This window comes from Triplophysa dalaica, chromosome 15 (genome assembly GCF_015846415.1).
Source record: "Triplophysa dalaica isolate WHDGS20190420 chromosome 15, ASM1584641v1, whole genome shotgun sequence".
Lineage (NCBI taxonomy): Eukaryota > Metazoa > Chordata > Actinopteri > Cypriniformes > Nemacheilidae > Triplophysa > Triplophysa dalaica.
In genome coordinates this window covers 4326493-4353908 of record NC_079556.1, presented here as the reverse complement: position 1 = coordinate 4353908, position 27416 = coordinate 4326493, and the positions used below count along the sequence as shown (strand labels likewise).

General features: G+C 40.7%; 1 protein-coding gene across 4 annotated transcripts in view; it reads right to left on the bottom strand.

The window, feature by feature from the left end:
* Window positions 1-5181: 5181 nt before the first annotated feature.
* Window positions 5182-27416, bottom strand: part of bcl11ba (BCL11 transcription factor B a) — a 47963-nt gene continuing 25728 nt past the window's right edge. For 3 of the 4 annotated variants that reach the window (XM_056768157.1, XM_056768158.1, XM_056768160.1), the window contains exon 3: window positions 5182-11942. In XM_056768157.1, coding sequence (XP_056624135.1) covers window positions 9955-11942 — 1988 coding nt within the window. In that variant the 3' untranslated portion in view covers window positions 5182-9954. The remainder of the gene's footprint in view (window positions 11943-27416) is intronic. The other variant, XM_056768159.1, reaches the window with a different exon arrangement.

The window sequence follows — 27416 nt, the reverse complement described above, 5'->3', positions numbered from 1 at the left end:
GCACTTCTCTTAGCAGCAGGGAAGCATCCAATCATATGCTAGACATATGGATCCTGCCCAGCCCTGGTGTTGGAAAGAGCTCCCTAAAGAAATGGATTTTGATAAAATACACTTTGCACATGTATTTATTGGTCTTGTCTGTTATGGTCTGTTGTGAGTTACATTCAGACGTCTGTAAAGTTCAAAATGGTGTGATGTTGAAGAATATGTCTTTAAAGAAAGAATTCCTTTTGATATATGACTTTACTTTATATTTTTTCATATATGATGTACAGTGTCCAGTTTCTGATATCACATAAAAAGAAACCTGGAGATAAAAACTAACTTTAGGATTTTGAAACAAAGAAAAGTGTTAGAAGAACTGGCAATTTTGGTGAATTATAAATGAAAGCATGTTATATTTATCTCCACTTTTTGGTAGTCATCGATTGAATTAGGACCCCACAGGTTTAAAGGGACAGTTCACGCAAAAATGAAAAACTCAGTCATCATTTACTCACCATCTTTTCTTGGCCCCGATTGACTACTATAGGAAATATATAAATGTCTTTGGTCTGTTAAACACAAAAGAAGATATATGGAAGAATGTAGGAAAGCAAACTGGAGCACTTTTGACAACGGCTGTAATTCTTCCCACTGTGGTAGTCAATGGTGGATAAGAACTGTTAGCATTCTTCCAAATATTTTTGTGTTCATCCGAAAAAATAAATGTATGTACATTTGGAACAATTAGGGGGTGAGTTAATGATGGTAGAAATTTTGATTTTTGGGTGAACTGTTCCTTTAAGGGTGTGAAAAGAATAACAAAATTCATCAATATTGTACACATTTCTCGGCAGAAGAATTTCTCAGCTTTCATTTCAAATTGGGAGTCATAAACCACGTCGATCTCGTATGCGGGGTAAGACTTATGAAAATTATCTTTGGCTTATCAACTTTTGTTTCATTAAAGGGAAGTGGAACCAGGTATGTGCAGGAACCAAATTTTACCAAGAAAAATTATGGCCCGTAATGTCTCTGAGATTCAATCCGTTCTTGAAAATCTGCATTCGGCAGTAACCTTAGAGAAAAATCGCCCGATTCCAATCTCTTCCCTGTGATGTAAACCGAATCACAATCACAGGAAATGAATCCAATCACCGAGGGGTGGTGCAACAATCTAGGTCAGTTTTGGAAATGACTGCTACAGGCAATAAGATTACGGAACGCACAGATTCGGTGAAATATGAATCAGTAAATAAGCTTTGAATGAATAACACTTTGCTTCTGTTCCGTGTCTTATATGTAGCTAAAGTTTATTTTTCCTGCTTATTTTTCGTGATGAAGACGTGAGGAAGACGCATTATGCATATTTTTATGAACAGTACGGTAGATGAGTTATAAAAAATAAATATATATATTTTCCGCATCTACCGGTCTCCAACCCCCCCCCCCCCCCCACACACACACACACACCTTCCTTCCCATTTCTACAGCTTAACTTCATTGTCTCAATCCCTTTCTTTCATTTTAAGACAAAGATTTATGTAAATCTCTGGGCCGGCGTTAATGCGAGCCGCAGTGTGAGAAATAGCATCCCTAAATCGCAGTATTGTTGTTGAAAATGACAAGGCAGCCCCCTAATCCCACAATGCGATCATCCAAATGTGTCATAATGCTCTGTGTAGGCAGGCAAATCTGAATATCAAAAAGACACCACGCACCTCGCCAGAGTCTTCAGTTCTTCAGAACCGCTTTTTTAAAGAACTCACCCCGTTGTCACTTAAGGAGAGGAAAAAAAATATATGAAAAACAGAAATGTGACATTTGAGCGACTGGCGCAGTGTGCTGTTAAAGGAATTTTATTTCTTTGTCTTAATGTCTCAGTGCTTTCTTGCATAGTTTTCGTGTTTTTGAGTGTGACCTTCTCAATACGAATCTAGTCGTCTTGGTTCTCTCTGATTTCCACAAGAAAGTTTGATTCAGATTCATTGATCGTCAACCTTTATTCACTCAATGCTGCTGAATACTGAATGCAATACATTCCTGAAAAACTAAATATTTTTTTATTCCCCATATCAATAAATATTGAAAGATTATTTGCTGAATAAAGTTAAATAACACAACATGTATTCAGGTACATCAGCCTCTGGGAATAATTTAAGAGATCATATCAAAGAACACATGCAGCTTTTCTGAATTTACTAGGCTGCTTAAAGGGGTTTAGGTAAAATGGTCATTTTTGTTTCATTCTGTGAACTGCAATATTTCCCCCAAGTTTCAAATAAAAACTGAAAACTGGAGAAACAGGTCAAAATAAGCGATAAGATGCTCTGTATTTTTTAAGACCTCAAATACTACAAAGAAAACAAGCAATACAACAGTTATAGGTGTATTTAGGAAAAGTAAACAACCTGTATGTGATAACCGTGTCTTGTCATGCTGTCAGTCTTTCACATAGCTGTTGGATGACTTTGATTTTGTTCAAATTCAAGAAACGCTGGACTTGAACGGCCACAATAAATCTAGAAATGCTCATTTAATGAAAATTTGGAATGGTCTCTCAATTATTTTCCCACGGCTGTATGTTCTTTTTTTTTTTTCACTACATCGCTTGGATAACAGTTTTTTTGCCTCTAAGAGTTAAATTAAAGCTGCATGTATGTTTTATGTGATGTTTTTTTCCCAAGTGCTGATGTTACTGTGTCCTCTGCAATTCTACTAAATGTGCATTTGTTAAGCTTCAAATTGATTTAAACACATTTGATTAGTTTTCTTGTCATTTGTCATGCCGATCTGTCCGTCAGAAAAACAGAGGAGAGAACCGGTGCCTTTTGGAAACAGCCATGAAACGTCCATGTCAATCAATTGGACAAGGAGCAGTTAGTTGAATAATAATGTTAATAATTACAACACAAGTCTAGGGAATCCCTGATTCGCCATGGCTCGCTCATTGAGCTGTCTTCCACTGAGACTCTTCACTTCTGATAATTAAAGGAACCATTACACTTTTTCTTCATGTCTTGCTGCAATTCCCTCTGGGTCAGGTAGAAGTGAGAAATAAACTAGAACGGCTCCGCACCTCACTCATAGACCTATTTAGCAGTTTGAATTCGCCCCCTCCCCATCCGACAGTAAAATCTTAGGCCGTCACTTGAGGCCCGGTGGGGGATTTTGTGGGAAAGAATAGCCGCGTTGATCTTGAAGTCTTAAGTCTCAGCGTACCTGTCAACACTCTGGCTCAATGGTAAAGACCGTGGCTTTAAGTCACTTGAAGTTGCCTTTTAATGAGTGGGGAGGTCTGTGCACGCTGTCAGACTGAGCCAAAATAATTCCATACCTTCTGAATAACCCAAGCGTGTCTTTTAATCCCGGTGCTGTTTATGTAATGGAAATAAGCAGGAACAGGTTAATGAGAGGTTGAGTTCTGGCCTGTGCCCACACACACACACGATCAGGGCTGTTTATATTGTGAATATGGAGGTGGGGTGTGTGTTAAATAGACATGATGCTTGTTTTCGCCGAACACATTCTTTTACTTTAGCAGCAGCCATAGTGTCATGGCAATTTTCAGTCAATCATCACTCATACGCTACTTTTAATTTTGATAATAAATTTGTTGTTTTTATAATGTATTTGTACTAAGCATACTTATAATAAATTAGTATTGTAATTATTCTCCTTTTTAGAGTCTCATTAAGTCAATAAAGCTCTATTAACTTTTATCGTGCGAGTCAATGGATGCATTTTATACTGCCGTCAATTATTAGAAAGAATCAATTATTGCCGCGCTATAAATAAAATAATGATATATAAAATATTCGGCTGTGCATATGTGATTGACTCTTTGGCCAAGCACAGGATCCTGTTCCTTTGCTTCCTCTCTCTCATTCCTTTCATCCCTCGTTTACACATTTTCTTGCTTGCTTTTCATCCTGCACTCCGTCTTCGCTTTTTTCTTTCGCTGGGAATAATCCCCCCTACAGGAGACTTCAAAAGGGCAAGGACAGGCTTAATTACACCCCTGTCTTAAATCTGATGCCAAATCATAACTTCTTCTGGTCCATCTCTGTCCTGCCCTGGCGGTGTTAATTGTGGATTCTATTTTGGACAGTTTTGAAAAACTTTCAATTAAGTTACACGAAGCATGTGGGAGGCCAGTCTCACATCATCGTGCACTTTCTGTAGTTATGGCGACGTCTGTTTGATGAGAATTTGTGCTATTTTAGGGTACTCTATAACATCATCTCATTCAGTTGTGGCGTGACAAATAGCACATCAGTACTAAAGTCAACAAGGCCGTGCGTGTTATATCAAAAGTGTTTTGTTTGGCCACCGTGGATATTCAGTGCAGAAAGTACTTCCATACGTTCTCCATGTTTATTTTTTAATCTTAGTATGGGGTAATTCAATCCTTTTTTTTTTTAAATGAGTGAAGTTTCTAAACCCCTCCAGGATGTGCCGGAGGTTTCAATGGCTGGCCGTCGGGGTATTAAACACTGTAGTGAGTTGGGAACGAGGGGGTTTAATGATGGCGTCGCAGACGGGATGAGCGCTAATTCACCGCCCAAGGCCCGCGATGGATGGGGCACCTGCAGAGCCAACCATCAGTCAGCTTACTCATACCCTCGACAGGTCCCGGGAGGGGTTTTAGATCCCTCCAACTCACATTCACCAAGCTCTGAGAGCTGTCACACTCCACAAAATGGCCCCGTAATGACATACACATAGGTATATGCGGTGGATTGCATCTGTGTGAGGATTTGAGACTAGAACTAAAGCAAATTAATGTTTTTTCCTTTTTGTTCTGTAACTAAATGCGGCCTATTTTAGTAAATTGCTCAACCTACGTATTTGGTCACGAAAAGTGGCTGCAACTAGAAAGCATCGTATGGACTTTAAACACAAACAAATATTTATATGCTCTAAAAAGTCTAGTATTGCCTTAAGGTTTCTGAGATGAAAAGAACATGCCCGAAAGCCAATGTTACAACTACAGTAATGTATCATCATCAAGACCTATCTTTCTGTTTATATAACCTCGTAGAAAACAGAAGCTGTCGACTCTTAAATCAGTTCAATAAAGCAACATCATGAAGGAGTTGTATTGTGTGGCCCAGTGTAATTTCAACTCTTGAGTGATTCTCAAACTTATTTTGAAAAGTTTAAGAAGTGTGGAGTGAGAAATAAAGAATAAACAGCTTTACAAATTATTTTTCTTTTTTATTCAAGACCTGCATACCAAAGTTGCTTCAGTCCAAACAAGGGGCATCAGCGTCTAATGCTCGGAAGAAATATGGGAGGGAGAAAAGACTAAAATATACACAGAAGGGTGGCTTTCAAAACAAGTGAACACAATCTTTGAGATGAATGTACTGTATAAATGAGTGGACAAACAGTGCGGTCGATCATACAGAGTTCTCTGACCTCCACAACGTGCCACATCTTAGATGCCGATACCAGAGCCTGATGCATTCTGGGAAGGATTTGAAAGTATATATGGTGGGTGCGTGTGATTGATTCACATCTGTATGAGTGTGGTCAGTTTTAGTAGCTCTTAATGACTCTAATTGTAGCCTTTGGTCAGAGGCAAAACGCTTTGATGTGAATTGCACACAATTGAGAGACCGTTTATGTACAGTGAGGTTTGGCTTGGCTATCCTGTTACCTACACATTTACAAGTCCCCTTAAAGTGAAGACTGTATTGATTCTTTTTGTCATGTTATGAGTATGTGATTCTTGTGTGTGTGAAGATTTAAAGAGAGAGAGAAAGATTGTCCGAACGTTCCAGACCTTTTCTTTACTTGCTGATCAGAAAATGACACAAAATGACCAGTAATGACTTGGACAAGTAAAACATTTTGTATTTGTGCTCTATTCTTTTCATGCTAAAAGACCTGCACTTTACAGGCCCCATAAATCAGGTATTTCGCCCCAAATCAGAAGACTGACGGGGCTTTGTTTAAAAAAGACAGACTGTTGTCAGAAAAAAAACAAAAAAAAAACAAAGACTGGGCAAGCATATAAAATTATTTACAACCAAGATAAGAGTGAACAAAACATTTACTGTTGTATATGTAGCTACAGTAAAAGGTCAGACAATCTCTTAAACTCATCTGTACATTTTTAATTTCAATTTTCACAATTGTAACCTGCCAAATGTGTGTACATATACAATATATATACACACACACATCATAGTGCCTACACATGTATTTCATTCCAGCCATTAAAAAAAATCCATTACTGAAGAAGGTACCAGAAAGATACACATGGAATCTCTGTATTTGTCCTATAATTATCTTTCTGCATTGTCACGGACCCTTTCGCCTACAAATTCTGTTTTCTTTTATTCAATTGAATCTTTATTTTCGTACACCCAAGGCAGATAAAAGTTACTAAAACTCAAGACTTTTACAGTTACAGTGACAAAACATTTTAGAGACCCACAATTTAAATTGGACTGCAAAATGAAACTCGGGAAAAAAAAGAAAAGGACAGAAAAATTATAATTGGAAAAAATATCTTTTTTTTCTTTTCTTTTTTTGTAAAATGCCCAGGCATTCTCCAATATTACAAATACTGGTATACTTTTACAGTAAACAAGAGAAATGTCATATATATTTATATATATATATATATTTATATATATATACTTAAAATCCCGTCACCAAAAAACCAATATACACACGCCACAATGGCATTCAGAGAAACGTTATAAGCAAACTTGGGGGAAAAAAAGAAAAATCATGTTTGTTTAAAACACACATACACAGAAATATCATTTTACCCTTGTACTTGTTTCAATACTGTAAACGTATTTTAAGACAGAGTGCACTAAACGTTTGACTTTTTTTCGTCTTTTTTTTGTCTTTTAAGTTTCTGTAGTTCCTGATTTTTGTCCAGTCTCTTTCGCAACTATTTGTAGCAAAAAAACTCATTCATTATTTTCAAGGGACGCAGTCTAGTCCTGAAGTGAAAAATTGTACATATATATATTTGTCTATTGTGTGTGTTTTTGTGCAGTTATATGTACATATTCATACATAGATACACACATAGACACACATTAGTATTGTGCTGGCTACTTTTCATTTCAGTTTAACTTTAAATGATGTGATATCTGTTTTAACATTATTGTTTTAGAAGCAAATTAGAACCATAAGGACTTAATTTTTTCAATTCTTCGCTTCACAAAAGTGTTGCATTTGTCTTATAAGACAATAAATAGGAAGATCAGTATTCAAGGCACACTCATGTCAAATTGAATGGCAGTACAAAAACTGTCCAAATAAATTAATTTCATTTTTATAGTGCCAGCATTGTGAAAGCCAAGCCTATCAACGCTGGCACTTCAATCTCAAATGCTCCCTCTAGCAAGGCCCAATAAATCAATTTTTCAACATAATTTCTTGTTCAGAAGCCGTTTCTCTGTTGTTTTCAAATATGTAAATCAAAATAATAAAGTGCGGGTCAACTGCAAAGAGCTGTGTATGTTTTCTTTCTTTCACTCTCATGTTTCTTATTGTCTTTTTTGAAACCACAATATTCCCTCGGTTCAATCATTTGTGGTGTTAGGGCATCTTGTCGAAAAGGGTGTTTAACGGGCAACAAAACAGGTCTGTGACAGAGACAGCCCTTTAAAAAAAAAGATAAGGGTAGAAGAGAAAAAATAGAGAAAAATCAGCTGTGCATTCTGTAAGCGTGTTGCTACTTCAGAGAATGCGCTCAACTACACATCACAGGAAGTCCTAAATGAGAGGAAAGAAAGAAAAAAATGTCTTACTGTTTTAGCACACGCTCAACAGGTCATGACAAACACTCTTACTGTGCAATTGACTAAGCTGCATACCTGCTGATGGCTCTAATACACGGGACATGACCAGATTAACCAGATAAGTCAATATCATACACGTTTTACGTCTAGAATCAGATTTAGTATGCAGTATAAATTTGCTTCTCAAAATGACTGATAAATATATATATGTACAAAAATGCATAGGGCTGTTTCAAGTGATTTAAGAAACATTGTAATAGAATGACAGCATTATACTTCGGTATATTCTTACTATCTAATCTGGTTAAAGTGGTAACTCCCTCTAGAAACCCCATAAATGAAACAACACAACTAAATGCAAAAGAAAAACGTTCAGATATAAATGTCAATGGATAACAGAATGGTGGTTCTGCCTTGCTTCTGACTAATGTGCTCTTAGCTTTACTAACCCGAATTGGACTGTACAGACCCTTTTCTCTCTCTCTCTCTCTCTTACTCTCTCTCTCTCTCCTTTTAACTCGTGTGTGGTGTTTGTGTAATTCACTCTCCTAGTGAAGCAGCTTGTTCTTGTTGCCATTTTTCATATACTGTAAAAAGTCCCATAAAACAACTGTAATTTTCTGGTAGCTGGGGCGCCAGATATATACAGAGAATATTTTTTTTCCTGTAACATAACATGTTTTTCTGTAATATTTCTCTAACGGTTTTCCACTGTATTAAAAAACATGTGAGTAATCTGTAAAATACCGTATATTTCAGTTTTTTGGGGCAGGGCGACGTACGTTAAAAAATCGGTTAAAAAAACAACATGAAAAATTCTGTAATCACGTTTTTTTTTTAATGATAGTGGATAGGGACCACAGGCAATCACCATTCACTTTCATTGTATAGCCTGGAAATTCTGATAGATATGTTTCTTTTTTCTACAGAATTTTCGTTTTTGATGAACTGCCCCTTTAACACCGATGTAGTATGACGAGCCACTTTATGTGAACGATTGAGGTGATTCATGACATTTAGGAGGCCGGCAGTGCAATATGAAGTGTGCAGACAAGGGGAGGCCTGTGAATGAGCTGAAACAGAGGACTGGACTACTTTATCAGAGAAGACGGCTGAGATCAGATAGCACACTTGGCAGAAGTAGCTATGCAGCTCACCCTGAGTTGTTTTAAAGCTCACAAAGAGAGCCATGAAGCCATCTTCCTTCTACCCACTATTGTGCTGTTCAGCAAAATCAAACTGCTTTGATTAAGTGCAATGTCTATGAAAAGGGTGCTGGGGATTAAACTTCACTACGGGCAACTGGAGTAAGACCTATATAACACGATCTAGAAGATAGCGTTGTCTGAGTCAGTACTAGGTACCGAAAAGCAGCTGCCTTGGCTATTGTCTGTTTTACGTCTCCTCTCCCTGATTTCGGACCTGAAGAGTTGACAAAGTTTTTCAGCCCCACAGTCCTCTTTAGATTAACTGTTAGAACTGACATTCAGTGCTACATACCCAATTAGATTGACATGTCTAAAATCAGTTCGTGCTACATGGCCTAAGGATTGTTGTCCGCTCATTGTATAAGTATGAATAATAAACAACAAAAAAAGAAGAAATAGCTTTCTCAGTTCAACTTTGAAACTAAAAAATCAAATGCGGCTTCTCTTCAAGAAATTACACGTGTAGTTTAAATAATCTACATTGTAGGTAAGCAGCGGCCTATGGATTTCTCGAACGATACTCTGTTTAATAAAAAAAATCTCAGGATGTTTTTTGGGTTAAAAAACAAGATCTCAGCATTTAAAACGAAACGTAAGAAAATGGAATAAAAAAATGGTGAAATAAAAATGAACCTGCACATGCCAAAACACTTAAAAAATCCAATAAATACAGAAATTATTGCACAGTTAAAGGCTCCATGTAAAATATTGTCTAATGTATCCACTCGTGGATTGCTAGATATAAAAAGCCAAAATAGGCGATTTAGACCAGCACCGAATTAAATCTCCCCTTTTTTTTTTAGCATTTTTCCTCTTCTTTAATGTCTTTATCATTCTCAGATGGCAGTTTCTTAGGACAAATCTAACTCAAACCATTAACTTGAAAACAAACAAGCAACCAAACAAAACAATCAAACGAAAATAAAAACAGAGTATCCAGCTACCCCTTTTATAACCGAGGAATTGTGAGGCAAAATAGGAAATCTGGCTTAGCTTCTCTCTGCTTGTTCAATTTTGACCTCATTCGTCATCAAATGTTCCCCATGCCACTTTTTCATGTGTTTCTCGAGCGTGCTGTAGACGCTGAAGGGCATTTGGCAAATGTCACAGCGGTACACTTCCTTACCGAGCTGGCCGTGCGTCTTCATGTGGCGGGTGAGCTTGCTGCTCTGGGCACAGGCGTAGTTGCAAAGCTCACACTTGTAGGGCCTCTCGCCTGTGTGACTGCGTCTGTGCACTGTCAGGTTGCTACAGTTCTTGAACACCTTGCCGCAGTACTCGCAGGTGTCGCTCCTCCGGCTCTCTTTGGAGCTGGGCCGGCCGTGTCCACCCAAATGTGGAGTGCTGCCTCCACTAGCGGTACCGCTGCGGCCGGAGTGTCCCCCGTCCAGCAGGTCCCCTGGCGGCGTGGAGAATCGCAGGCTGCCATTCTCGGAAGAGTGCTCCGAGGAGGTGCCAAACGGAGATTGTCTGGAATCGGTGAAGCCGAGAAAGGGATCTTTGATGAAGTGGCGGGATGCTGCGTAGCCCACCAGCCACTGGGAATAGACGTTTTCGGATGGGATTAGGGGGGCTGGGGGCATTTCCAAATCCTTCTCTATTTTGATCCTCTTGTTAGAAGAGTTGGAGAGGCTGGGGCTGGTGATAGGAGTGGGCTTGCGGGGAAACAGGCCTGAGAAAGAGTCACCAGATCCACAGTTCCTTCCGTTCATAGTTGGCCGCACGACTTGGTCCATTTCGCCTACTACCGAATCATCATCGCCAGCGCCCCTCTGCACCTCTGAGCCCCTTTTAGAGAACAGAAGTCTTTTCCGATTGTCAACTATTAAGTTATTGTACTGCTGAATGGAGCTGAGTCCAGAATTTTCTACCATCTTACCCAAGGAAAGATTTTTCTCATCCGAAGGTGGTTTGGGGCCATTTTCCCTATTTCGACAGAACTCTGAGTCCATGCTGAAATTCGATTCTGGCCTGCTCTCGTTTTCTAGCTCCTCCTCTTCTTCCTCCTCCTCCTCCTCTTCGTTGTCAGGCCCCATGCCCTCACCTCTAAAGTCTCCATCTCTGTTCTTCATTCCCTCCCCAGTGACATCGCTGGTGCCTGGCTCAGGTGAGCTGGTGGTGGACAGACCATCGTCGGAGCGGCCAGTCATGGAACCAGACTTGTGCATGTGAGTCTTCATGTGGCGTTTCAGCTTGCTGGCCTGAGAACAGGCGTGGTCACACAATTGGCACTTGTAGGGTTTTTCGCCCGTGTGGCTTCGCCGATGTACAACCAGATTGCTCTGAAACTTGAAGGTCTTGCCACAGAACTCACAGGACTTCGACTTGACCTGTGTCTGTGGAGGTGTGGTGCTATTCGGGGGCATGGGGGGCAACGGAGGGGTGCTCAGAAAGGGCGATTTCGGGCTGGGCTGAAAAGGGTTGGGGTTGAGGAGGCGATGCATAGAGTTGGCACGGCTTGGTGATAGCGGTGGAGTGGAGTTGTTGTTTCCAGCAAGCTCCCTGAGCCGGCGGGAGAAATCCATCGACTGCGATTCCATGGCCATGGGTGTCATGCGCATCACTCTCTCAAAGGCACTGGGATGTTGGGAGATTATACCCATTTCCTCTGCGCTAAGGCGTTCCAGGCGGTGGGGATCTAAATGATGGCGGGGAGGGGGGCTGACGAAGGAAGGCGTGTTGGGGAGGCGGTTTTCCACGAAGCCTGGTGGGGGCTCCCGGAGCAGGGGTCCAGTCATCCGTAGGAGGTGGAATGGGTTATTGTCTCCTAAAAAGTTGGTTAACGGGGACTGTGGTATAGACTCAGCACCAATGGGAGGAGGAATGGTGATCCGTGGGGTTAGAGAGGTATTGGACGGGTTGCTCTCCAAATAAATGCGGATCCCGTGCGTGTTCTGAACGTGCTGAAGAAGGAACCAGGCGCTGGAAAAGGGTTGTTTGCACGTCGTGCATATGTAGCTCGAAGGTTCGTCTCTTCCTGCAAACAAGCAGAAACGAACAAAAAAAATTGTTAGAAAAATATCTCTTAAGCATTAAACATAAAATCTCTGTGGTCTCTTTCTTCAATCCCACATTGTGGAGCTGTGCTAAAAGCAGAGTTCATATGAAATGGAAAATGTGGCACGGGTTCAAGGAATGATTACATGTTTCAAAGAACAAACTTCGAACCATCTGACATATCTTTTAAATGTGCCTCGCACTTTGGGCAACGGGCACCGACTCACCCATCATGCTGTCATAGGAACAGGGCAGCTCATACTTAACAGGCTCGTGACAAGTGCATTACCATACTACGGCCGTGAAGGCCTGCCGTTGTGGGAACACTGCATTCCCTATTTCAACTTGTCTTTAATCTTCGCTTTTACAAACGGCTGACTCATTTTAGAAGCATAATGCCAGGCAAAAGCACTCTAAACTGGGAAACCCTCCAAGCGCTGAGACCGTCCTAGGATGCCAGAGTAATATGCCACCAAATTGGAAAAGTACAACTTAAACTGTGATTTAGGGGACTCTCGTCACTATCAAACAAATAAAGTTGTCCCCTCAAAGAAACAAATAAAAAATGAGAGAGGGGGCTGGGGGGAGGGGAGAGCACATCAAGATAAATGGTTTCAAATAAAGAGTGAAAACACTGCCTGTGATTTAAGAGGCGGTGGGGGAAAAAAGGGAAAAAAGCTCAACGGACTGAGTGTTAAAGTCTGTGGCATTTAAAACAGCTCAAGGGTATTATTTACTGTTCCATTAAGAATTTCTCAAGATTGTTTTTCTTACTTCCTGTCACGTTTTTTTCCCCTTCTTCTGTTATAATGTCTGGACCCCACCCCTTCCTAACTCCTGTATTACATCACAAACTATATTGCTTCACAACCGATGCTAAAGAGATGGCTTGATGTTTGATTTCGGGGGGAGGAATTAATACATAATAAATGAATAAAAATGAATAATAAAGTAATAAAATGAATAATAACTTAATTAATAAAAAATAAACACACATAAAATAAATGCACAGTTGTCAAGGTAAGAAACTGAACTGCGTCTTCCGCAGTTAAACATCTGTGGGTGAATATGTTTTGAAGTCGCTCGGCTATCACATAAAAGCCGGGTACAGGTAAAGTGTGAAGTGAACGGTATCAGTTCTCAGATCAGACGATGCGTTAAGAAGTAAAGAGGCTCCTGTGCTTGGTGTGGCTCTGGAGTTTTAACTACATGACTAATTGATGCTACAACTTCACAGTAACACAGTTTTCGCCGTGCAAAGGGGACTCATTACCGTAGCAGCACAAACAAGCCAAGTGTACCGAGCATACAATGAAAAAGGATGCTAAACCTTCTCTGCTTCACTCCCGGGGCACTAGCGTAGAAAAAAGATCTACAAAGTCGAAATGGTAATTGTGAACTAGGAAATGGGTTTCATTTATTTATTAAATGAAAGCTCGCTGTTCTGACCTAATGCAGCAATTTAGGATACGAGGGAAAACATATGCTGCTGTAATTGTTCTGGTATTTGATTTCTGGCTGTGCTTTGTGTACCTTTATGAGAGGTTTCATGAAAGTGTGTGTGTGCGAGAGAGAGAGAGAGAGAGGGAGGGAGGTAGCGCAGAGAGAACAACGGGCGGCAGTCGCACAGAGGAGCTGGGACCAGGATGGCCTCACGGGTGTCTATTCCAATCATGGCCATTGTAAAGGATCAAAAAGAGCAGAAAAAATTGTTGGTATCTGTTCTAGCATTCCTTTACATGCTGCTGAAGAGCAACGCTAAACAGAGAAGTGTGTTCTCATGAGAAAGAAACAGAAACAAGGGATTATATACAGCTGTAGCCTGAAGCTGCATCTTGTTGGTACACTGGATTTCATCAAGGAATTTGAATAGCAAGCAGAGTAAAATGTAAATTAGAGGGATAGGTATTGCTACCAGGACATGCATATATGATTTTTTAAATGGCTGTTAAAAAAACTTCACTTTGCGAAGTGATGTGATGTGCTTAAAAGAATAATCACAAAAAATGAAAATTCTGTAAGCATTTCTTTCTGCGTAATACAAAATAAATGTTTAAAGCAAAATTCTCTTCTCCATGTGATCCAAGTAAATGGTGACTACGACCAATACAACCTCATGGCAATTAATGACTATTTTGTGAGGTGGTTAACTTGTACAAACGTGTACGTTTTTAATACAATTTGTTTCCACCCCAGTTACGTTGAGGTTAGAGGTGAAGATTCATTATGGCCTTTTTGCTCACAATTTTAACATTTTGTACAATTTACACATCCTCATAAAGAAGTTACAAATTCCTGTAAGATCATGACTGTCAAAATAGATATTGGAGTCTTTTATGGAGTTTAAACCCAGCTCTCCGTCTCCTTTCAATGCATGTATGATAGCACATTGAATGTTTCTCAAAACTCCTCGTGTTGTCTAGGAATGTCATGCAGCTTTACAACAGTAAATGATGACGGAATTTTCCTCCATGTAATATCCATTTATGTGAAAAACAAACAGAAAAAAATGCCCAGTCAAAAGATAAAGCATTAGGGATTGCTGGAAAAAAATCGTTCCCCCCGGAGGTTATTATGCGGCGTCGTGAGCGTTCAGAAAAACATCTGTTTACCTCTGCAGTCTATCTCTGTCCTGTAAAACCTTTGACTTAATTACAGTGGACAGAGCATAAGCTCTTGCACAATGGCCATCTTTCCCCCCAGCCTCTTAAGATTCGCACATATGCACGCACACACATACAATCGTCCACCCTCCTCTTGTTTTATGGCAGATGCTTTCAAAGACTAATGCTCCATGTAAAGGAGGTCTAGAAAACAAGCAGCGTCTGTGTTTACCAGGCACTGTCTTTTTCCTCTCTCTCTGTGTGTGTGTGTGTGTGTGTGTGTGTGTGAGAACGTTTCTCTACACTAACTACCGGGCATAAAACATAGGCTACTGTACCGTCTACTATCTAGCAGACAAACAGAAGTCATCAGGGGGCCGAATGTTCATTTCTGCCCCACAATTAAGACGAATCAATGGCCGCTGCCTGAAATGGTATTTGTGGCCGTGCTGAAGGGACTCGGGCGTGAGTTTATTGAGAAGTGTTCAGCGCCTGCTCTCCCGGGGGGATTGGAGTCCGACGCAGATGGCAAATAAAGTATGCAGCCCGAGGCGAGAGCACATTATGCTAATTCTAATGTCAGCTGTACTTTAATATACAGCTCTATTTAATCACCCTATTATTTCACATTTCCATATGAAAAAAGGAAGAGAGAGAGGGAGAGAACGAGAGAGAGAGAAGCCTTCTCTTGCTACTAACACGATGAGCGTGCTTGGGTTTAGGTGGATATATTTCGAGTATTTGTGTCGGCATGGGGCGCTGTAGCTATTCACTCGTGGGTCCAACACACATTAATACCTAAAATAAACCGTATTGAATCACACTCACACAAACGTCAAGACACACGCACACATTTTTACAGATAACACATTACAATTTGGATACATTAAAAATGTGCTAATACCTAAACTAATAGTGACTGTAACATTCGCATTCCTTCATTAACCACAATAATGAAGAAATAAAAACTTATTGAGAATTTTAACTTTTATAAAAATGCACATATTTAACATGCGCGCACACACAGCCAGGAATAATATGTTGGGAGTATAATAACGTGTTTACATGCAAACTCATGAATAAATATTGGGCTAAACATAATACAGAAAATAATATGTAATAATTCCATAATGTAAAGGTAATTCTGAGAGAAAATTCAGCTGGAAATAATGTTTTGTTGTGAATACTTGTGTATCAGGTTATGATATTATTGGCACATGTTATATTTGAGAGACACAGTCAGTATAAAACACCCTTGGGTATATCAGCAGAAAAGCTGCTTTAAAGATTAAAAGGACAGCTTTTGAAATAATATTTATTTTCATCTGAAATATTAATATTATTAATAACATATAGTTTTAGAATAACATGGATTGATGAAGAACGTTAACTAAGACCCGAAACATCTATGATGAAACTGTGGATGTTAGATTTAGGCCTAGTACAAAACATAATATAAAAAAGCTTCTGTACACCACCAAACAAACTAGACATCACCCACAATACAGACCTCAACACACAAGAGCAATTTACTTATTTCGGTTTTTCTTTGGAGCAATGAATTCTAACAGAAGGCCTCTCCGATTTCTCCGATTTTAAAATGAAAGGGCCAAATAGCAGCATGCACATTCTGCTGATAAGTTTGGAGTGATTAGTTTCTCAAGCCGAGCACTGACTGATTCTATTTTCAATTAGATATTCCCATCGAGGCCCAGCTGCCGGGTGGGAGAGGGCTATGAGGACGAGGTATTGTGCGAAAGCGTGTGTCATCTCTGGTATCAGTCGTGCATGCAGACCCCAATTCAATTAAAGCGAAATTATCACTAATAACAATCGTAGCTCTCCGCACACACAGACTTAAACGGCATGCAAATGCAGGGCTTTAAGACACATTAACCGAAAAATAAAAAGATAGTTAATAGGTTTCAGCATTTTACTAAGAGGTACAATGAACCACTTTAGCTTTCAACCTTTAAAAAAATATAGACAGAGAGACATGCATTTCCTGCAATTATGCTGTTGCCGTTCACAGCTAGTCTATGAAATTTTGTTCTGTACGACGATTATTTTGTGGGTGATGGTTCGACCATAAATTATTCCTAAAGAAACGAACAAATTGACTTTTGTTATTAAAACCATTAACCATATTAAAAATAAACCCTGGGTCATTATATCTTGTCATATCAAATGAATAAAGAAAGATGTTTGAAAAAAAGGACGAGGGAATAATTTTGTTCCTTTGCTAATAGTGTCACTGACACTTTTTTGCAGAAAAAAATGCTCAATGTTGGTATTAGTAAATAAAAAAGAGGCATTGTTTTGTGAGGACAAAGCGGCAAAAATGTCCTGGAATTTTAGATTTTTGACACAATAAAGGCTGGTTATAAATTGAGGAGGCGGGAGACGCGGGGGGAGAGAAAAGGAATATAGCATCTTTTAATGAGGTGCTCATTTGCTGACAGTGGTTTTCACTATAGGGACTTCATTTAGGCTGTCATTAAGTTATTATCTAGCGTAAAGAATTTTGCCGTCCTGTAAGTAGCGTGTTGGGTCTGGAAGCTTTTCTCTGTCTATTAGTGGAAGCGTGCCGCGCTGGCCTGGACGACTGCCTGTGTTTTGTTTGGCTGTGGTTCACACACAGCTTTGGCAGGGGGCTTCTTGGATGGTTTACAGAGGAAAGAGGGAAAAGCGCGCGCAGGAAAGAAAGGGAGAGCGAGAGAGAACGAGAAACAGGGAAAGCAGAAACTAGCTCGCTCGTGCACGGTAGCTTTTTCTGGGCCCACGAGGGGTTCCTGCGTCCCATTTTCGGCATTTACAGTTACGGCATCCAAATTTCCAACAGAAACTACTGTCGTAGTACAGTAAAGACAGATCCAGAGAGCGTCACGCTGCTGACCGAGACGCCTTTGAGACATAAGTGCTTCATCGTGGCAGTCTGGAAACATTTTTCAGTTACACGAAACGAAAATATAACTGGCTGAGAAGAAGCTGTTGAAAAGTGAAAAATTACTGTAATTGTTAATAAGGACAGGTTAAGGGTACATGTGTAGAAAATAAATTGATGTGGTAACATTGTAAAGTTTGCCTATAGAAATAGATTTCTTAGAGAGGATCCTTTAAATAAAACCCTTTCTAGACCTGAGAAAGAGCAATGGCGGATGTTTCTCCCAAAATTCGGTATGAAGAGTGACACAAATTGTTTACATAAAGTATAAGGACATCGCTATTAAAAATAGAAAAACTCAAGATATTCTGGTCTTTGTACTGAAATTATTTAATCTCTGACCATTTGAGAATCTGAGCAAGTTGTGAGATCTTCTCTTCTGAGGAGATCTTCTCAGGAGAACAAACTTATTGGCTCATCATTCAATCTAATTGCTTTTTTTGGATAATTTTTTTCTATAGACAGTGATATGGAATCGTGATTAATAAAACCACCGCCTACAATTCAATTAAAATATTTTACACGAAAAACAAAACAAAAACAACTCAAACCATGCATTGTGTGTTTGTTTGATTTATGCACCGAGTTCTCTAAACAGTCCAAAATGAGACACCCTGGTCTTATTACAGTTGTTAAGAGTAAGACAGCAGGCTTGCGGAGAGACCCAACGTCTTCTGAGACATCTCTAATAAGCGCCACCTCCATCCCGACCATGGCCTCTCCCAGGCCCGCTCTCCCAAGCTTTTTTCTCTATTGATTAAGTGTAGTCTGGTCCTTAATGATAATTTAGAGGGACTAAACTCCACAGGCCTCTGGATGACTATTCCGTTGAATGATTATCAGTGTGGACACCCTGCTTGAAAATTAAGTTAGATTCTCCTCGGATAGATATGCAGAGCGACGCATGTCCCATTAATTAGGACTCAAGCTGCTGTTTACGGAGTGGAGCGGAGACGAGTCTCGTGAAACATGGCGGCAGCCTCATTCAGGCGTGCCGTCTGGCTGCAAAGGACCGCGCATCTGAGTGTAAAGAATCGCCACACGTCTCTACTCAACCAGATGAGCGCATCAAACAGAGATGCAATTGTGAGGCAAAATACTTGTCTATCCGAATGTACAGAAGGAGAGGCCGAGCGGCAGTCCCTTACGGTTCAACGATTTAAACGCTGGAAACGGAAATGATCCATTGGTACATCCAGAGAAATAAATTGAAACGTAAATGACAACATTAAAGGGATAGTTTTTCCAAAATGAAAATTCTGTCATCGTTTACTCATCCTCTTGTCTTTTCAAACCTGTATGACTATCTTTCTTTTGCAGAACACAAAAGAAGATATTTTGAAGAACGCTGGTAACCAAACTAAGTTGACTTTTTTCCAAGATCTTCTTTTGTGTTCTGCAGAAGAAAGTCATTTGAAAGGTCAAGAGGGTGAGTAAATGATGACAGAGTTTTAATTTCTGGGTGAACTATCCCTTTAAGTCCACAGTAAGATTATAGTGCAGTAAAACTGATGTTATTTGCATTGCTCAGATATTTTGGTATTGTAAGAATTTTATCAGAAATATTTGAATTCTTATAGAAAACTTTTTACTGCATCTTAGAAGTCTCAAATCATGATTAGGATATTTTCTGAAATTCATTTTAAAAATTCATTGTGGCCTAAAAGCAGACTTGAGATATTAAAGAGGTCTCATTCGTTACTATTAGTTGATATGGGCATGGACAAAACAGCATGGCATTTTACACAATACACAACAATATGCACAGATTTGTTTTCTTCTGTGATACGCTCACCGAGCATGCGCCACCGAGATTAAACGACACCGCAAACGTGGGGACGTTGTTACGGCAGCACGATTTCAACACTACGTCTGGTCTCCCTTTGAGGAAGGCAGGGTGCAGGATAAGCCTGTAAATGAGGGCCGCGTGCATACAGTAATGCCGGTCGCTGGAATGATGAATGCTATTGTACTGTAAGGAAGAGGTGGGTGGTGCAGACAGAGAGGGAGAGAGAAGGAATGAGAGAGGCGCACGGAATTGTGGGTCTCCCCTGCTGTTCCTCCCTGGAGTACTGTGATGTGTGCTCTTCAAAAGAGCTCCTGTCACTGTCACCGCTTCATTTAAAGTCAGACTCCCCTGAATTTGCATCTTGCAACGTCTTACGGACGTGCCATATGCCGTCCGAAAAAGACAATGCTCACAAATAAATTGGCATCCCCCACGTCCTCCCCCCTTCGCCCCGCTCAGAAAAACAACATCTGAGGCAAGAGGATGTTGTTTAAAGATGGCATACAACAAAATCCAGCCAGCGTCTGTGCCAATGCAAACAACAAAACATCACCTCGGGCTCGTAGAGAATCAAATCTGGTAAAAAAATATTTTATTTTTTAATAATGACTGTCTGTAGCGTTAGCGGAGATACGCCGGTTAACACAGTTCGCGGCGCGGATCTGAGAAGAGATATTCGTCTGCGCTAATTTATCCGGCTAGCTCGTGTACTGCAATCCTCTCAGGAGCCTGTGCCGGCCCCAAGTGTAGACTTCATACCTCACAGGCCAGTCTGAAAGTGCAATAACGAATAAAAATGCTCATTACCGAATGATTTCAGTTTTCTCTATGATTCAATTTGCAGTAATTACTGTGGCCCGCGCTAATAAAAACTGCTACAAAACGCGAAGGTCAACTACCAGTTAGGCGTGTTCATTTTCATCTCAATGTATTCATCCTTGCCGCCTAATGGCCCAATTTTCTCCCCTCGCTCTTCAATAAATATTGCTGGAATTACAGGTTAAATAGCTAAATTAAATCACGGCTATTATGGAAGGCTGCACCAGTCGGTGTGAGAAACAGGTTTACCTCTAGATCTACAATTGCTGGGGAAGTGCCAATCACTAGACAGTTTACGATTAATGTCAACCGTGTCAAGGCCATCAAATTACAGCGTTCATTCCCCGCTCAGCGCCCTGCGCTGTGAAATAAGAGAAACGTATGCAAATGCCTTATTACGGCGAAATCAAAAGGGTATTTGTCATGCACCGGAACAAATTAGGCTTTTAAACAAACTAGATGCAAGGTAACTCGTGAAAAAACGGGCAAAATGTAGCCCGAACTGGTCAAGTTTCGCTTGCCGTTATTAGATTAACCCGTTCAAAAAAAAACGAAAAGGATGATGACGCTCAAGGTTTAATTGCCAGGCACTAGGTCTTGGAGGTGTTTTTTAATTGCTCGGGATGAATTTCGTTCCATCTGATTACCCAGCGTACTCTAATGACCAGGGCTACTTACGACAACTGCAAGAGGTGCAGGCGGATATTGAGGCTGGGAGGTAATTTGTATAATGACTACAGAGACGGAGAGTGGAGAGCAACTGATTTGGTACCTTCATTCATCCCAGGTTTCCTGACTGGTGCACAAGGCAGTCTGTTTGTGCAGAGTCCCCTCATTATCCGTCCTCTTGCCCCTTAACGTTTAATTAATATCCTAACCTTTTGAGTTATTTTGGGAGACTCTGTCTTTTCATGCCGGAGAACAGCAAAGGAGGCGAACAAACCGGAGAAAAAAATTGGTCACATGGGACGTCAAATCCCACTTCAAAACTGGACATCCTGTTAACCAGGACTTACTCAGATAACCTTGAAATATCCCGAGCGTTAGAAGTCTCCCTTTCTGAGCCACAGTCATCTCTCTTTGAACTGCCTGAAGTTTTCACACACTGTAGTTCTTAAATTATTAAGGTCAAGATTATATTCCTTGTATTTCACGGTACCTGCAGACTAGGCGGATTGAGTTTCGCCAGGCGAACAGATGCGAGTTCTTCATTTTGGACTCAAAGTTCTCTCTCTTACGAAGAGTGTTTGAAAGGAAAAAGAGGCCAACAGAGAGGGAAAAACCACAACAAAGTACTCGGTTGTGGATCGATAACTCAAAATGCCATGATGCAGGCAACGCAGGACTAGAGGTTCCGGCGCGCATGCTATGGTTGACCTGAGAGACTAAGCTAGTCCTGACAGCCCGCTTGTGGGCCTGGGGTGTCAGAGCGCTCCACATTTGATAGAGTCAATGTCACGACAAACTGATTTGCATTTAGAACAAAGATGACATGAGCCCTAGGCACAGGGTACCACCCTCCCGTCCGCCCAGCTTGTGGAAAGTTTCCTGACATTTCTTGCATTATGAAGCCAGGGGCTTCATTACCATGTGTGTGATTTGGGAGTCTCCCAAGCCTCTAATTCCTCCTCACCTTGAATTGCTAATGTCTTGTTTATGACTATCATGGCAAATCGGAGGCAACAATTACATGCAAATCAGTCCCTGCGCATTGTGTCGACGCGAACAAAGCTGCGGAGAGGCAGAAACGTGCTTGTCCGCGTTTCCCCTCGTACGGACGTACACTTGAAGCGAGAGCCCCACCTGCTCCAAAAGCCTCAAGAAAGAGAGATAATCCTAGCGGCGTGAAGACGAGCGGCCTCCTTAAACGTAAAGTTACGCATCTCAGTGGGGACAGGACTGTCTGCCACAAAGGCAGTGGGCAGATCTGAGGGGAAGAGATAGCATTCAGCGGGGGAACAGGGAATCATGGGTGATTTACTAAGTGTAAATGAGGCAAAGGAATCTGGAAGCAGCTGTTTTTTACAGCCTGCTTGACATACTAGTGCAGACCTGGACTGGACAGCGCACAGCTATTTCCCACAGCTAACATCTGCTTTACATTCTCTGCCTCCGATCTGCCAAATCCCCAACTGGACAGGTTCAGTTCAACAGGATAAACACACTTCAGCAGTTTGGACGATACTACTTCTCTACTTTTCACTCTTTCTTATTCCTTTCTGTCAGTTTCATATAGAATATGTCATCTGGTCTATTTCTCTTGATGACATTTTATCACTGTTATTTAGGGAAAGTGACGAGATGGAACAGGATCTAAAAGGGTTGAAGGCAGATTTAAACTCTCAATTCAGTTTTCTTAATGTTGCAAAACAAATGTACGGAAAATATTTAAGTTTATGAACATTATAAAAAATATACAAATAGATCTCACTAAGCCATAATCGTATCTTGTCTCTCTGGAGAGAAGAGCAGACAGGAGTAGAAAACGAAAAATGGAACTGGAATGGGATGATTATTAAACGAGCAGAAAAAATGATGCCGCTCCTCTTCACTCACATGCTCTGCTTCCGAGACCAACAAAGCAAGTGGAAAAGTCAGTTCATCGTGAGTCTGTAGACAGTGCTGAAAAATGTTCACCAACGATTAGCCATTTCGACTTGGTCCTAGAGTGGAGCCCTAAAAAACCTCAAATTCAGCCACATACACAGCCAAAACCTCTAGTCCCATAAACCAACACGAGCGTCCATTATACTGTCATAATTTCACGCGAAGGATGTTATTTATATTCGTCTTTGACAGGAAAAGTGCGTGACCATGAGAACTGACATTTATAAGACTGTCTGTGTTAAAGCTTCCTCCTGACTGACAAATACGCGCTCCCCTCTCCTCTGCCGCCCGGAGGGAATCCGGGTGCACATGGCATCGCTGTGGCACGTCTCCTCACGTGAGATTAGAGGAGCGGGGATTAGGCAGGTTGGGAGGGGGTACGGAGCTGAAGGGTTACCGGCATTATTTCTTATGAATTTAAACTAACGCTGAGCAGCTTAGCGAAATCAGAATGAATTAAATTCATTAACTCAACCGGTGACAGCACAGTGGAAGGGCGGAGAGAAGAATGAACTATTTTTCTCCAATGAGGTCACATCATTCCATAAGGTCCAAAAATGGTAGACACTGTAGGCGGAGTGCACGTGTGGGCATGTGTGTGCATGTGTGGGTCAGAACTTTGAAGATCATGTCAGGAAAGCGCGGCTCGCTGGGTCACTGTCAAGCAGAGGGAGTTAAAGGAGAACAGAAGGTCTCATCTTGCTTCATCCTCTCTGCGGACGGGGAAAGGTGGATGTCAAACTGTCATTACCAGTTCGCTGGATTTACTGCCGCGGAGGAACGTCAGCCTTTAAATAAGGTTTAAAAATTACCATAAGCGTGGAAGAGCGCGCACGTGTGTGCGACAACACGAAAAGGTAAACGCTTTCAGGAGTTTCTGGATGAGGAACCTGAGCTAATATGGAAGGCCTATGTCAGCAGCTCTGTGTATGAAAGCCTGTGTCATGTTAACAAATTAAAAGGATTAGAGGTGAATGGAACAGACATGGCTTAACATCGACATGAGGCTGGTCAGCACTGGGGGGAGTGGGCAGCGTTTAGATGAGATGGAGGGGGGAATCTAAGGCCCCTAATCCTGCTACACAAATCTTAAGTGGCACAAATCTCACCTGCAGGCCTGTACCTGCCCTCAAAAGCTAAAAAATATGTCTCTGAACTAAAAATGTCGTGGGTTTAGACATGAGCGTGGAATCGACAGTTTTGTTTACCGATACAGCAATAGGTTAAAAAATCAAGGTGTGTTGTTTTGGTCTAAAAATCTTTTAACAAATGTACAGAAAAGCCTTTAGCAAAAAAATTTACCTCACTAAACATATATAAATATATTAATAAATAATAATAATTTTTTAAATATTATTTTTTTGTTATTATTCTACATTATTATAACATTAAATAGTAATTGTTATTAAATAATATATCTCTTTAATAATAAATCATTAATTAAAATAATGTTTTAAGAGAGAAAATGCATCTCAAATAAATTGATATTGCTTGACTCACAAAGGATGTTTAGATTTTGGATGTCTAAGGATGCAAAACAAAAAAAGCGGTTGCACTAAACTACACAAAAACATCACAAACTAAAATAAAAACCTACATCACAATGCAATTATGGCATATCTCATCTAGTATTAAGAGTATCAGTGATACAGCACCATAAACCTCACTGTACAGGACTACAAACAATCAGATTTTTGGACAGTCCCTTCTGTCCGCCCCCATGCCACAGTAAGAGAGCCCAGAGTGAACAGACCCATAAGGGAGCGTCCCCAAATGATACGCTTGCTTTTTTTTGTCCCTTATCAACTAAATTTTGTCTTGCACTTTTTTTTACATAATAAGTCATCTGTTGTGGGCTCTCATCGAATCCTACAACACACTTGTGAAATAAATACGAAGTAAGAATTCGCAAATAAATATGAACTCTCGTGAGCTAAAAACAACCTCTGAGCCGTGAAAATTTTCCCTGGTATAGTTTCAGCTTGACTAAGTGGACCCCTAAACACATTTACACTCGGCCTCAGCAGTGGGCGGTAAAAAATGACTCCCGCGGTACAGCAAAAAAGTATTTGGTTTTGGTTTGAGGTTGGGCAGCGTTATTTACTCTGCAGTAAGGTGTAAAGATGCCTGCCTGGGGGAAATTTGAGTGAGGTGCGCCCCAAACTTACGCTATTGGTTAGCCAATGTTTTTTGTGCTGGGCTGGTCGGGATCCACAAAACACAGAGCAATGTTATGATAGCACCGTAGTGTTTACACTTTTGGGTGAAATCGATCAACAAACGGCTCACTTATAGCTGTCGATGTATGTTCAACAGGGATGGGAGAAAGAAACATAAAATATAAAAGTTCACATTTCAACTTAAAGGGTTAGATTGAAATGTCGATGAAATGTAAGAATAGAAGTAAACAGAAGGCACTGTATAACACAAACCTGTGTGTGCATGTTTATGTGATTTAGAAGTCAGCGTCCACGAGCTCTGGTCGAGGTCTCTGTGTTTACACTGTAAAGACAGAGAGAACTGGCGAGCAGTGTCCTGGGAGAGCAGATTCAGACCAGACACGGGTTAGAGTGGGGCTGGGGGAGGGATGGGTGCGTGTCCTCTATTATAAACGGCCCTTATAAGGGCCTGATCACACACATGCTGCACCTGATGGACTGCACGGAGACACGGGGCAGCAGAGACCGTCGGACCACGGGAGTTATGAAACACACACACACAAACTGTGTGCTTCCCATCATCAAGCAGTCGGGAGTGTGGACGGCTCGCTTTAACAAGTACCTGTAAAATTTAATCAGGCGTACCGAATGCGCCCAATAATAGCGCCAGCCATTGTGTCCAGGCCCATTCTGTACTCCAGACCGGGAAGGAACGGCTTGCAAAACCCCACTAATTGCACAAGCACTTGATTTCCACAGCGTTCGGCCGTGCTGCAACCGAATGTAAATGTTATTTTAGAGCAACGTGAAACAATCCCTTAACTAAAGCACTTCTGCGTGAAACCTTTAAATCACAGAGGCGGGCCAGACGCGGAGGACTATCATGTCGCCACAATTAGCAAACGAAAAAGAGGTTTGCGCCTTCCCCAACCTAATGTTTTGATATCCATATCTCGTTAGAATTCGGCTAGACAAAATAACACGAGAAACCGTGCGCTCCAGTCAACATAAACAAAGTGCCCCTCCACGTCAGCGCAAAGAAAACATTTTCTCGAAGGATGATTATAACAGTGAGCCCAAGTTGTAAAATGGCCCCGTTGTCAACGAGATAATGATAATCACATGACTCCCGGTGGCATGAACCTGGCATGCTCAGCGTGTCAAACTACACGCTGGAAAATGCTCCTTGTGAGCGCGATTTTGTGTTGCAACACACGTTTGTCTCCGACATCGAAAATAATCGTCTTGAAACTGTAAGCACGAGCGAGCGACTCTCCTTCTGTTTAATTCCAGGGTCTGGAAAAAAATGCTTGAAAAAAGGGAAGCTCAAGAAAAGAGCGCAGCAGAAAGTAATGCTGGAAAAAACATGTCAGAGACTGTAAACGGAGGATAGGGTGGTGGTAGTGGGGGGTATGGCATTCACACAGTATGCCTGTCTCCAGTATAACTGAAACCAGGCCCTCTCCCATAACCAGTCCAATCTGTTTTCATTTGCCAGAAACAGAGCTCCTTGAACGCCCCCTTCTCTTCTCCCAAAACCCTGTCCTCAGCGAAAGAAGGACTCGAAACATCAAACTGCTAGCTTCTCCTCGGTAGACCGTTGACACTCTGGCACATTATAAACTGTGGAACTCAATTCAAGGGACTGTTTGATCAGCATGTTTCAAAGACAAACGATCTGGGTGCTTCTTCAACTATGGCCATTTCTCATCCTTTAAAAAAATAAAACTCTTAAAACGCTTGTTTATTTACTATGGATTGTCAGTTTTGTGTTTTCATTTTACCAAAGTTTAAATGCTTACAGATTTAAAATGATTTCTTGTGCTTGATTTATATTCTGTGTTAGATTAATTGACATTTCAAACATTTTTTTTAATAAAATGACCAATTCCTTTGTCATGCTACGGCTTACATCTTACAAAAAAAATATATTTATTTTCTTGTGAAATTATGGCATGCTCATTTAATGCCAGAGATTTAATATAATAAGTACTCATTAAAGGTTTCACAAAAAGTTTTGGGGAAAAGTGGCCTATGAAGTGACCTTCTTATTATAAACCCTCAAAATATTTCAGTTTGAAGAAGCATTTACTTCTGGGACATGAAAGTGCCCTTAAGTTACAAAAACACCCATATACTCTGTGTTAGTACACTGATACCCTGAGAAATCTAATTAATCTAGTAAATCGTAAGAATTAACAAGACAACAAGTAACACAGAGGAAACGTGCCAGCCCGACACTTCTACGCTGTACCCCATTTTAAGTGTAGGTCAAATTTGTGGATATAAAGCACAGTGTGGATTTAGCAAATGAGAAGGTAAACACACTAAAACATTTAACTAGGTTGCCCGAGCCCATGCCGTCAAGGAGGGCTGAACGCGAGACCATCCAACAACAAAAAACTGAAAAAAGCTCACTGTCAGTGAGCAAGAGAGATGGCTCCTGGCACTTCCTCGGTCGAGAAAAATGAACTTAAAAAAATGACAATAGCCAAGCTATTAATTTAATTTGAGAGAATCTACATCACTGGTA